General features: G+C 43.0%; 1 protein-coding gene across 4 annotated transcripts in view; it reads left to right on the forward strand.

Annotated features, from left to right (window-relative positions):
- Window positions 1-13,359, forward strand: part of WDR59 (WD repeat domain 59) — an 89,962-nt gene that overhangs the window by 30,086 nt on the left and 46,517 nt on the right. For all 4 annotated transcript variants that reach the window (XM_063140898.1, XM_063140899.1, XM_063140900.1 and 1 more), the window contains 5 exons: window positions 5,628-5,744; window positions 6,267-6,344; window positions 7,211-7,367; window positions 8,816-8,895; window positions 11,210-11,342. In XM_063140898.1, the coding sequence (XP_062996968.1) occupies window positions 5,628-5,744; window positions 6,267-6,344; window positions 7,211-7,367; window positions 8,816-8,895; window positions 11,210-11,342 (565 nt within the window). The remainder of the gene's footprint in view (window positions 1-5,627; window positions 5,745-6,266; window positions 6,345-7,210; window positions 7,368-8,815; window positions 8,896-11,209; window positions 11,343-13,359) is intronic.

A 13,359-nucleotide genomic window follows, 5' to 3' on the forward strand; every position in this document is an offset into this window, starting at 1 on the left:
TGCCTAACGTTAAAAGAAAGATCAAAAGTTGGGCAAAGCTTAATATACAAAAAAAGAAAAAGAAAAAAGAAAAAAAAAGAAAAAAAAATAAGAAACCTTCAAATCATAAAAAAAGGAACTTTCAAATCATAATTTGGCATACCTCTCCCTCCTGGAAAGGACAGCCCCTGGAGTTGAGCAAGAGGAGGAAGATAAAGACCCAGTCCCTTTGGATACAATACCAAATAAAGAAAAAAATATGACTGAAGGAGGAGAAAGTGGTAGTAACCCTCCCTCGTTGATGGAGATCAGGCCCATTATAGCTGAAAATAACATTGTTATATTTTAAAAAAATGGATCAGCATATGAGTGAATTTAGACATCAATTGTGTATTTAGCGGATAAAAAGGCGGAAAATTCGGATAAGATCAAAAAGATAGAGGCTAAAGCGGATTTGGACCAGAAGAAATAAGAGGCTTTTGAGAAATCAACTAATATATAATTTAAAGAATGGGTACTGTGATCGATTGCCTTGGAAGATTAATCTAGTAGATCTACTTTTTGAATAAAGCAGCTAAAGGAGTCTCAGGGAGAAGATCTTAGAGAAATCATCGTGAACTGGTTCAAGGAGCTGATGCCTGATATATCAATAGACGGATTGGATCCGGATCGAGTCCATCGTGTGGGGGGGCAAAACCACAAAGGGGCAAGAGACATTTTGGTGAAATTTGGTAATTATTATAAAAAAGAGCAAATTATGAAAGAATTGAGATTTAAGAATCAGATATAATATAAAGGCAAACCAGTGCAAATTTACAATAATCTTTCTCAACGCACATTAAATTGGAGACGTAGTCTTAAACCAATAACGGAAACATTAATGAAGAATAAAATTCCTTATGCATGGGGTTACCCGGTTTTTTTAAGATTTACATATGGGAGGAGGGAACACAGAGTAACCTCATTGGATCAAGGTAAAGATTTGCTGAAGAGGCTGGGTCTGGATGGGGAAGCAGATGGGGCTGGAGTGGGTGGGGGAGGGAATGAGGCTGGGACATCTGGAGAGTAAGAGAATTGTTAATTATGTTTGGAGATAATTGCAAATAAAAATGCTAATATAGAAACCTGCCGGCCAGGCACAGCACTGCCTCCCCCCTCCCCCTTTAAAGTAGATGGCTGGAGTACTAGACTCACGGGGATATGGGGGGGGATTAGAGTGGGGGGGTGGGGAGGGGGGGAAGGTAGGGGAGGAGGGATTGGGGTAGGAGGGTGGGGGTTTTATGTATGGAGTTTGTGTTTTTATGTAAGCAAGTTTGAACTGCTGAGCACAAGGGATCGGAAGAGATTTCAAAAGGGGGATTATGGATAAAAAGATAAAGGTATCAACACTCAATGTTAAAGGTTTAGGGGCAGTCGTGAAAAGGAAGAGAATAGAACAAATGCTTAATAAAGAGGGATCAGATATTATAATGATCCAAGAGACACACCAAGGCTCCGAGAATTCGAATATGATAAAATTAAAGTGGTTAGCCTATTATGAAAAGTCATTAGGGACATCAAAAAAAAATGGAGTGGCCACTTTGATTTCAAAAAAAAGTGGGTTTACATTAGAAGAGGTAAAAAAGGATGATAAGGGTAGATATCTTATGTTAAAAGGTAAAATTGAGGGAAAGGTCTATACTTTGATTAATGTTTATGCCCCAAATGAGAGGCATAGAGAGTTTTTTATAAAGTTGTTTAAAGAAATAGAAGAATTTAAGGAGGGGTATGCTATATTAGCTGGGGATTTTAATATGGTTATGGATAATAAAAGGGACAGGTCAAATCCCACTAATGCTGAAAAGAGGAACAATATGACTATATTGAATAAATTAGTAAAAGAAAATGATTATTTAGATTCGTGGCGCTTACTTAACGGGAATAGGCCTGGATTCTCATACTTTTCCCCAGTTCATCATACATACTCCAGGATAGATCATATATTTGTTTCAAAAGACTTTGCAACGAGGATTTGTAAAATGGAAATGGGGGTAATAAAAGTAACTGATCATGCCTTGTTAAGTTTAGAATTTACAGTTAAGAAAGATTATAAAGAGGCATATAGATGGAAGTTGAACACAAAGATATTGAAATTCAATAAAATAGTAGATAAAATTCGGAAGGAACTGTCGGAGTCATGGGAAATTAATGAAAAAGGAGGAACAGCTGGGTCAGTCATTTGGGACACCATGAAGGCTGTAGCAAGAGGAATCTGTATTAGAGAAACATGTAGTTTAAAAAGACAACAACGTGCAGAACAGGAAAAGTTAGAGATAGAAATTAAAAACTTGGAGGAAAGATATTGGCGAAGTAAAGATAAATATAAATTAGTGGAAATACAAGCTAAGAAGAAACAATTAGAAAACTTAAATATAGAAGAGATTCAAAAGAATTTAATGTATATGAAAAGGGAATATTTTGAAAACAGTGATAAGAACTCGAGGTTGCTTGCCAAGCTCACACAAAAAGAAAAAGGGAGGAATGGGATAGAAACGTTGAAAGATAGCCGAGGGAATTATTGTCATGCAATGAAAGCTAAAATAAAAAATTTTCAGGAATTTTATCAGGAATTGTACAAGGGTAAAGAAATTCAACAAGAAAAGGTGGAGGAGTATATTGGAAGGTTTATAAAGAAGGAAATAAAATCAGAATATAAGGAGTTAATGGAGTCAGTAATAACTCAAAGAGAAGTTGAAGAGGTTATTGATAAGTTAAAAGTGGGTAAATCACCAGGAGCAGATGGTTTGGGTCCAGAATATTATAAGGTCTTCAAAGATTGTTTAGTTCCAAAATTAATGGAACTTTATAATAGGATATTATCAGGAGAGAAGATACCTGAATCATGGGAACATTCAGTGATAATTCTGATCCCAAAACCAGATAAAGATTTGACTAATCCCGATTCTTATAGACCTATTTCTTTAATAAATCAGGATGCTAAAATTTTTACATCTATTATGGCCAAACGACTAAATAAATTTTTGGCAGAATATATAGGAGCAGATCAATGTGGGTTTGTGGTAGGAAGACATATGCATAATTTAGTGGGTAGAGTTTTAAATGTAGTAAATGTAATAAAAAAAGCAAATATTAAGGCAGGTATTATGGCATTAGATATTTTTAAAGCTTTTGATTGTGTGAGCTGGCAGGCACTAAAGAGTATTATAGATAAATTGGGATTTGGAAATAAATTTAAAAATGTAATAGAACAGCTATATTCCCAAAATACGGCGGTAGTGGTGGTAAATGACGGACTTACTGAAAAGATACGACTAGCCAGAGGAACAAGACAAGGATGTCCGCTCTCGCCGGTCCTTTTTGTAATGGTTATGGAAGTTTTGGCGAAGGCACTAAGGGAGGATAAAGAATTAGAAGGAATTGGAGAGGTAAGGGAAATAAAGCTAAACATGTTTGCGGATGATACTTTATTGACCATTAAGAATCCATTAAGAAAATTAGAAAGAATTAAATATCAGTTGAGGGAATTTGAGGAAATTACAGGGTTAAAAATAAATTGGTCTAAATCAGAGATGATGTTGTTTAACTATACTAAGAAGGAAGAAAAGGATTGGGAATTTAAGGGAATGGAATTGAAAGTTAAGAACGAGATTAAATATTTGGGAATTAAAATTACAAAAAATATAGAGAATTTAGAAAGGGAAAATTTAACGAGGTTAAAGAAGGAGGTACTAGAGAAATTGGAAAAATATAAAAGATTAAATTTATCTTGGTTTGGGAGAATAGCTTTGATAAAAATGAAGATATTAGCTAAAATTAATTTTGTATTTAGGATGCTACCTATAAAAATATCAGAAACCGAGATAAAAAGTTGGCAAAATATTATTAATAAATATTGTAATGGAGAAAAGAGAGCAAGAGTGAATAAAAATAATTGGTACCTAAGCCAAAAAAAGGGGGGAATGGGTCTCCCAAACATAAAATTATACTACGTAGCAAATAGATTAAGACATGTTGTAGAAGCAATTATGGGAGTAGGAGATTTATATTGGATGGAAGAAAAAATCATAAGTAAGGTAGAGATGAATCTGGAGAATGTTTTTTTTAAAGATGGAGGAAGAAAGTGGGTTGGAAGTATAGATAATCCACTCCTGAGGACTCAATGGGAAATTTGGAGTAAATTTAAAGGGAAGCTGCTTCCGAGCAACTCTCCCTTAGCACCGATAATAATGTTAAAGAATTTCCCAGAGGATCTAAAGGGCAGATTATGTAAAATATTAAAAGAGAAAAATAAAATAAAATTAAAGGATTGGGTAAGAGATATTAAAACAAGAGAAGATATGGAAAATTTGTTAAAGGAGAAGAAGCTATCTTGGCTAGAATATGGTCAATTAGAACAATGGAATAAAAAGTGGATTAAAGATAATAGAATGTGCAGAAAGATGACGAGGTTTGAAGAATTAGTAGTAAGTAAGGAGAAAGGAAAAGGAGGTAGTATAGTTTCAAAAGGATTAATGAGTGAAATATATAAAATATTGTTAGAGAAGGAGTTTAGAGAGAATACAGAGAAAATGATTTGGGAATCAGATTTGAAGATACAAATAGGGCGACAGAGCTGGGAGGGACTATGGAAACAAAGAGTGTTGAGAAGTTTATCAGTAAGAATAAAGGAGAATTATTTTAAAATTTTATGGAGGTGGTACCTAACCCCGGTTAGATTGAATAAGATAAGTGATCAACATTCAGCAAATTGTTGGAGAGGATGTGGGGAAAAAGGAACGTATTTACATATGTGGTGGCAATGCAAATATGTACAAAGATTATGGAAGATGGTGTTTTCAGAAATTGAAGAAATAGTGGGAATGAAAATAGAACAAACACCAAAAATAGCATTGCTGTCACTATTTGAAGATATAAAGTGTGGAAAAGGAACTATAGAGCTGATATCGAGTTTGTTGGTTGCAGCACGATTGATGATAGCTAGGAACTAGAAGATCCAAGGGGAATATTCTATTGAGGAATGGTATAAAGTAGTATGGGACATAGCCATTAATGATAAACTGACATGCAATATTAAGTGGAGAAAAGGCGTAACTAAAATAAATGAGTTCGAAGGAATCTGGAAACAGTTCCTAGTGTTCGTGTTTACTAAGGGAAGTGGGAAACCACCAGCAGAAGAAATGATTAGATTTTGGACTCAAGAATGATCCCGAGGTGGGGGGTGCACTTTTATGTTAAGAATGAAGATGTTGTAGTGTGATAAGGCATATGTAATAGTTTTTGATATTTGTACTCAACAATTATTCAATATGTATGCAGCAGATATTTGATGTATTTTTTTTCTTATTGTGTTTGTTTCAGTTATATTTTGGAGATGTTTATCTATGTTTATATAGTGTTGAAAATGAATAAAAATTATTATAAAAAAAAAAAAAAAGGTGCAGGGAAGCGCCTTCGCTATGACGTGTAGCTCTGGCCTTGGTCCAAGGGTGTAATCTGACTCCCAGACCAAAAGTGGTTGCTCTCCCATGCTGAAAGGGGTTCCCTGAAAGCGGGAAGGTTGAAAACCTCTCGTCTGGAATGTTGCGTGCAAGTTGGGTTACTGTTTCCTTTTGTGAACGCATTCAAGGAGTCTCTCTTCCTTCTTACAGAAACCAGGTACTGCTGTGGAATACTTGGCAGCGCATCTCTCTAAAATCCACGGCCTGGACTGGCACCCAGACAATGAAAACATTTTGGCCACATCCAGCCAGGACAACTCCGTCAGGGTAGGTAGCTGGGTGGGCCGGATGCTGGGACTCTTACCAATGTCCTGACAAAAAGCAGGCCCGACTGAGATGCGGAAGCCTGGTGCTCACTGTCCAATCCAGCATTGGGTTTTGGGCTGTGCCGGTCCCTGTTGGTCTTAATGGCTGTCGAGGACTCCTGCGGACTCTGTGTGTCCTGCTTCCTAATTTGGGAGAAGGGGTGTCCTGTCTTCTCCAGGGCCACTTCCCACACTCCTAGTCCCAGTATATGATGCTGCTGCAGGCTAAGAAGTTGTACATTGCAGTCCTTGGGAATCGTTGCACCTGTTTGGTCTTGTCCAGCATCAGGGCTCTTCTAATGCTCTTAAATAACACATGTGCCACTTGTTAAAATTCCCAACTCGCACAGTTTTTAGGTCTTTGTAAGTCTTGTTTATCCTGTGGTGGTTTCATTGTGTTGTGATCTCCCAGGGTGTGTACGTTGATGTTGTTGTTGTTGAAGCATCCTTCTCCTGAGCTGTCTTGTTATCTCTTTTGTTGAAGTTCTGGGACTACCGGCAGCCTCGAAAATACCTCAACATCCTGGCCTGTCAAGTTCCAGTCTGGAAAGCCCGATACGCGGTAAGGATGGAGCCTGTGCTGGAAAGCGGACAAGGCAAGCGGTCCAGCCTGAGTGAGAGAAAGCCACAGTCGCTTGGAGCAAGGGGGTGGGCTGAAGGTCCCATCAGCCAAAGTCTGGTAGCCTGCCTAGGCCAGCCTTCGTCACCTGGGTGCCCTCCCAGGGTGTTAGACTGCAGCTCCCATGACAGGCTGGGGCATGCTGGGAGTTGTAGTCCAACATATCTGGAGGGCACAAGGTTGGGGAAGGCTGAACTAAAAATTGCAGCTCTTTCTAGACCATATCTGAGGCCTTGGGGGGGGGGTAAACTGAAGAAGGCCGCCCCCAAATTGACAGCAACAAACAGACTTGTGTGTGTTTGTGAATTGAACATAGCAGGCAGGCTGTGACTTTCCTTTCATTTTAGCTTCTAGGGAGAAGGGAGTGGGTATTCCACATCCTTTTCTGCATCTTTGGGAGAGGCATTTGAACCCATGTCACACTTGAGAGCCAGTGCGGTGTAGTGGCTAAAGTTTCGAACTGGGAGTCGGGAGATCTGGGTTCTGGTCCCCACTCAGCCATGGAAACCCACTGGGTGACGTTGGGCCAGTCACAGACTCCCAGCCCAACCTACCTCACAGGGTTTTTGTTGTGAGGCTAACATGGAGAGGAGGAGAAGGATTCTGTGCCCTGCCTTGGATTCCTTGGAGGTAAAAAGGCGGGATATAAATGCAATGTCAGGAGGAGAGTGAGGCCCTGGCCCCCGATGCCATTTGCTCCATGGAAGTAATCCGTCCCCTGGAGCAAAAGTGGTTGGCCTCCCTTGGTGTGTAGCCAAGGGACGTCAGAAAGATTTCAGGCCACTGACCTTTCCTCCTCTCTTTCCCAGCCTTTCAGCAACGGGCTGGTGACGGTGATGGTGCCCCAGTTGCGAAGGGAGAACAGTCTCCTCCTCTGGAATGTCTTTGATCTGAACACGCCGGTCCACACCTTCGTAGGGCACGATGATGTGGTGCTAGAATTCCAGTGGCGGAAGCAGAAGGAAGGTGGGTGGCGAACCCAGGCCCTTGCAGCAGTCCCTCTCTCCGGACCTGCCAGGGGGCAGAGACGGCTGTGCTGCATCAGGGGCTTCTCCCAGCTCTTTTCTAATTTTGCACTGTCAAAATTGCACTGGGGATGTGCAATTTTTTTATTCATTACTTATTACAAATAATAATAATAATAATAATAATAATAATAATAATAATAATATATTTATTTATTTCTTACCCGCCTCTCCCTTTGGATCGAGGCGGGGAACAACATTAGTACAGAATCAATACATCTTAAAAATTCTTGATTTTACATTGATCTGGATAGGCCTACCGGAAAAGGCTAGTCTTTCAAGCTGCCTTAAAATCACACAGAGAGTTAATTTTACGAATCTCCTCTGGCAGGCCGTTCCACAATCTGGGGGCGACAGAAGAAAAGGTCCTCTGGGAAACTGATGTCAGCCTAGTTTTAGCTGACTGAAGTAAGTTCTCTCCAGAGGACCTGAGTGTGCGGGGTGGACTGTATGGGAGAAGGCGATCCCGCAGGTAACCTGGACCCAAACCATATGTACCCAATTACGTACATATATGCCAGTGTGGTGAGAGCCAGTGGGTGTAGTGGCTAGAGTGTTCAACTGGGACTCGGGAGATCCGGGTTCCAGTCCCCACTCAGCCATGGAAACCCACTGGGTGACTTTGGGCCAGTCACAGACTCTCAGCCCAACCTACCTCACAGGGTTGTTGTTGTGAGGATAAAATGCGGCGGAGGAGGAGGATTATCTATGCCCCCTTGAATTAGTTGGAGTAAAAAAGGCAGAATAGAAACGTAGTAAACATGCTACTTTTCAGGATACAAATCCTACCAAGGTGGCTTACGAGTAACATTAGAAATAATAAAATCACAGCAGTTTCTCAAATTCCCAAATGTACCCACGGGTTGAAAAAAGTGGGGGACGCCTATCATAGACAATATAGATAGAAGGTAAACACCTTGGTTCCTCAGAAAGTAAAGAAAGTCTAGAAGTGGTGCGGTGGTGTGTGTGTGTGTGTGTGTGTGTGTGTGTGTGTGTGTGTGTAGGGGATAAGATTCCATTACTTGTGTGACAGGGTGGGGCTTTGATTCTTTCTACAGCCTTTTGGGCTTTTCTGGTGACTAGCAAGAGCAGAGCCCTCGATGCAGCATTTGTAAATTTGCATAATTTATTCTTACTGCATCACTCGTGGCTTCTTGTACGGGACATGCAATAGTTGTAGGCCAGAGTCCACAATGGTGTGTTGCAGGCATTGTTTCTTCGTCTTGTTTTGGAAATAATACATTTCAAGCACAGCACAAGCCGGGGAAAGAATTCTGAACGCCGTGAGGGCATGGGCTTCAGCTGTGTTTCTCAGGAACCTCCAATTTCCCCTTTCTTTAAGTGGCCCGAGTTTAAGTCTTAACTGCTTTTCTCCTCTCCTCCTCTCAGGGTCAAAGGACTACCAGCTGGTCACTTGGTCTCGAGATCAGACACTGAGGATGTGGCGAGTCGATGGCCAGTTGCAGCGGGTAGGTATGGTGGCAGGTGGAGTCTTCCTTCTCGCATCCTGCTGAAGTGCAGAATATGAATATTAGCCAATGAACTGGTCAGTTCAGCTAACCCCAATCCCTGCACCTGTCATCCTGTAGCTGCAGATCTTGTTATGGGTCTCCTAGAGAACTTTCTCTTGGTGGTTTCTTAGGCATTTCTGTAATGAATCTCTTTTCTGTTGCTGATTTTATGGTGTGTTTAACAGAATAAATCTAGCAGGTAGAAATTACTTTGGATGTCACCCTTGCCTTTGCAAAATCCTGTAATTCAAATATAAGCCCATTCCATGTTCAAATGCCTCCAGGGAAGACCATGGCATCATAATGACCATGGTGGACATCATCCTTGCCCTGCCACTCTTTATGTCAGGGAGCATGCCCACTCGTCTGCCTTATTGCAACTCCAAAGCTTTCTGCTTCTCCTTTCCTCAGTGACCCAGGTAAATAGCCGCTCTTCTTTTCCTCCTCCTCCTCCTCCTCCTCCTCCTCCTCCTCCTCCTCCTCGATGGCGCTGATCTTGAAAGAGAGTTCATGCCATTTATCTCCTTTCCTCTAAGCCATCGTTTCTCAAGCTGCAGCATGAGCTCCCCCTACAGCAGAGCTTTCCAAACTGTGTGTCGCGACACGTTAGTGTGTCAGCTGCAGTGTGTAGGTGTGTCACGCGAACGTAACGAGAAACCTCTGGGTCTATGTGAAATAAACCATACCAACTTGCATGCATTTTTACGCAGTAAAGGTGCCAATTAGTATGGTGCACTAGTATATTCCCCTTCTGTCGTATCCGTGTATGCACACCACGGTCGAGGGATCATACAGGGACTGCGCATGCACAGTATGCATAATCGGGTCGAAGCAGCTGATTCCGCGTCACTTCCGGTGATGCGGCTGCACCTGAAGTGACGCATTCGAGAAATTCCATGGGTCCAGTTTTTTGATAGAACACCGTCTCAACCGCCGCTCGATCGCAGCTCGACAAAATTGGTTCAATGTGAAAAGTCTTGGAAATGTATGTTATTATCTTGCAAATTATATTTTTAAAAATATAAATGAAAGGTTTTCCTGAGATATGTTGTGTCCCCATTCATTTCGTTATTACAATTTATGTATGTGTCCGTATCTCTTATAAGGGGTTAGTTTAACCTTCGGTTTGCTAGTAAAACTGAATTACTGTGTCGCGACATGATGCATGTCTAAAAGTGTGTCACCAACGTGAAAAGTTTGGAAAGCTCTGCCCTACAGGATGGGTGTGTGTGTGGCGTATCACTTGCCTTGCTGACCATAAACATTCTTTTTTCTATTAATATACTTGTTTAAGCAATTTATGTTAAATTAGAAAATATAGAAATATTATTAAAATATAGAAACAAATAAAATAATAAAAACGGTTAAAACAGTTAAAATATTACACTGTTATAACAATAAAAGAGGCTGGAAGCAGAAGTCTCTCGCAAGTTAGGGAAAGCCTGTGTGAATGGGCGTGTCTTCAAGAGGGTGTTTAAAACTATCCTCTGGTATCACACGTGAGCGATTGTTCCAAAGGGTGGGTGCCACCATTGAGAAGTCCCAGTGATATACCACTCCCTGGTGACATTCCATGGACCACAGAGTGACCAGTAAGGCTGCCCCAGAAGATCTCAGAGGTCGGTCTATCTATCCATCCAAAAGTGAACGTGTGTGTGGGGGGGGGGGTTTGTATGTCCACAAATGTTTACCCACTTCTAGAGGAGCTACGGACTTGAAATTTGGGACGCTGATAGGTCTTCCTGTACAATGTGCTGCCCCACCAAAATAACCCAAACCCCTGAATTTTTGAAGTTTAATGATTTTTAAACAATTTAAAACAAATGTGGGGGGAGGGATTGATGCAAGGGTGTCTCTGTGTCCTTCTTGCCCCTTGTGTGTCTTCTTAGACTGGGATTGAGGAGCCACAGGGAGAGTGGACATATAGGAGCTGGGGGAAAGCGGCCACGGAGGGTGTGAGAAAGTGGCGGGTGGCTGGGAAGGAGGCCCCAGACGGGAAGAGAAGGAGGCAATGCAGAGCCAAACGGGTATCGCAGACGGGTTCTCTAGACAGCGCAAAAAATCTGCTTGATTTATGCTGGGGTGGAACGAGGTGCTGAAAGCCCCACCCAGCCTCAAAGTCTGTTTTCTTTGCCCTTAAAAAACCCTCAGTTGCCCCTTGCCGATTCTGCCACCTCCTTCTCTCCCCGCGTCCCCCCCCCCCCCCGTGGCCCTGCCCCCGCTGTGCCTGGCTTTGTTTCTGTTTTGCTGCATTTGCTGCCTCTTGTTCCAGCTGTGCTCCAATGACCTCCTGGATGGGGTGGAGGAGCTCATCGATGGGATTTCTCTCCTGCCAGAGCCAGACAAGGCCCTGCCTGCCCAAGAGACTGAGCCCCAGCAGAACTCCAGCCACGGAGAGGAGGAAGGTGAGGCAAGGCTGGCAGAGGTGGCTGATGGGGTGGGCAGACGCCCCCTCCTGCAACGGAGTCGTGGGCTGCGTTCGGACGACGCAATCGTCAATGGCGCTGGGAATAGTCAACTCACAGTGGCTTACCTAGGGCGCGCTCTCTGTACAACATGTGGGTGGTTGGGGCTGGCGTGGAGTGGACTAATAGTCCGTCCGGCATTTGACAGACAAAGCCCCCGCCCCTCTCCTGTTAGATCAATGTTCTTTTCACCCAAGGACCAAATCCAAACAGCCCTTAAGCACGACTCCACCCTTCCAGCGACAGAGGGTTCAAAAGCGCTTTATTGATTAGTAATCAAGGCCTGGTCTCTTCAAAGGGAGCAATCAGACAAAAGACATAGGGAATACAGTACAGTATTTGAGCTTGCAAGGGGCAGGGCCCAGTAGCAGCATTAACCAATCAGAACATAACACTGGGGCATAGCTAATTATGCTAAACAATTCTCTCTGTTCTATAAACAATACCTTTGGCCTTACTGTAAGTTACAGAAGTTAACTTTGACACAGGAATACTGGAGCCGGAGCTCTTGTTTATATTAGATAAGACAGATGCAAGGATGCACACAAGGAGATGTTTTCGCATACATGACATTATGACATTTTGCCTGCAATTTGATGGCTACTTTACAGTTTCCTGTTAAAAATGGAGAGACTTCTGCTAACACTCCCGCCCCTCCCTCCGCCCTCAGTCCTCCCAGTGTTATCCCAGCAGCCTCTGCGAGTTCTGCCAGCTGTAGCAGAGCAGCTGGTGCGGTTTGGGCCACTCTTGCCCAGGAACTCCGTAGCCAGCCGAGATAGTCAACTCAACCCTGCACAGTAGTCCACTGGCTCAGTTTGGACAACATGCTTAACCAACGGTTGTGCAAATAGTTAACTCTACAGAGCGTTGTGTTTCTCCAGTGGCTATTTTGAGAAAAACGTCAACCGTGGGGTAGTTTTTGCGTGACAGACAACACAGTGACCAACCGTTGACCACTCACCTGATGGTTGACTACTAAAACCCCCATTGACTATTGTGTTGTCTGAACGCAGCCATTCTAGGGGCAGGGCAGAGGAGGCAACGCTTGTTGCGTGTTGCTCTGGGAACGCCTCCTCCAGCTTCACCCCACTCCCTTCCAGAGCATCACTCTCTGGCTACAGGGTGGAGGTGTCTTCTCTGCATGTCCGAATGCGAAAAAAGGCAGGTGGCATGCGAATGGGCAGTGGGATGGGAGCTTCAACTGGTGAGGTGCCACAACCCAAAAGGCCCTGTCCCTAGCTGGTTGCTGCTGCTGCTGCTGCTGTTGTTGTTGTTGTTGTTGTTGTTATTATTATTATTATTTATTACACTTATATACCGCCCCCCATAGCCAGGGCTCTCTGGGCGGTTTACAGAAATTCTAAAAAATTAAGATAAAAACGAGTATACAAAATTTAAAATTCTAAAACACAGAACATACACACATAAAGCATTAAAAGCCGTTAAAAACTAGACATGTGGGTAATTAAGATGTGCCGCTATATGCCTGGGCAAAGAGGAAAGTCTTAACCTGGCGCCGGAAAGATAGCAGCGTTGGCGCCAGGCGAGTCTCGTCAGGGAGATCGTTCCACGGTCTGGGGGCCACCACTGAAAAGGTCTTGTCCCTCGTTGCCACACTCTGAGCCTCTCTCGGAGTAGGCACCCGGAGGAGGACCTTAGATGTTGAACGTAGTGACCGGGTATATTCACATCGGGAGAGGCGTTCCGTCAGGTATTGTGGTCCCAAGCCATGTAAGGCTTTCTAGGTCAAAACCAGCACCTTGAACTGGGCTCGGAAACATCCAGGCAACCAGTGCAAGCGGACCAGAGCAGGTGTTATGCGGTCGAACCTTCTGGTTCCTGAAATCAATCTGGCCGCTGCATTTTGCACGAGCTGCAGCTTCCGAACCGTCTTCCAAGGCAGCCCTACGTAGAGCGCATTGCAGTCATCTAACTTGGAGGTTACGTTCCTCTCCTG

The sequence above is a fragment of the Elgaria multicarinata genome, chromosome 14 (assembly GCF_023053635.1).
Source record: "Elgaria multicarinata webbii isolate HBS135686 ecotype San Diego chromosome 14, rElgMul1.1.pri, whole genome shotgun sequence".
In the NCBI taxonomy this organism is placed as follows: domain Eukaryota; kingdom Metazoa; phylum Chordata; class Lepidosauria; order Squamata; family Anguidae; genus Elgaria; species Elgaria multicarinata.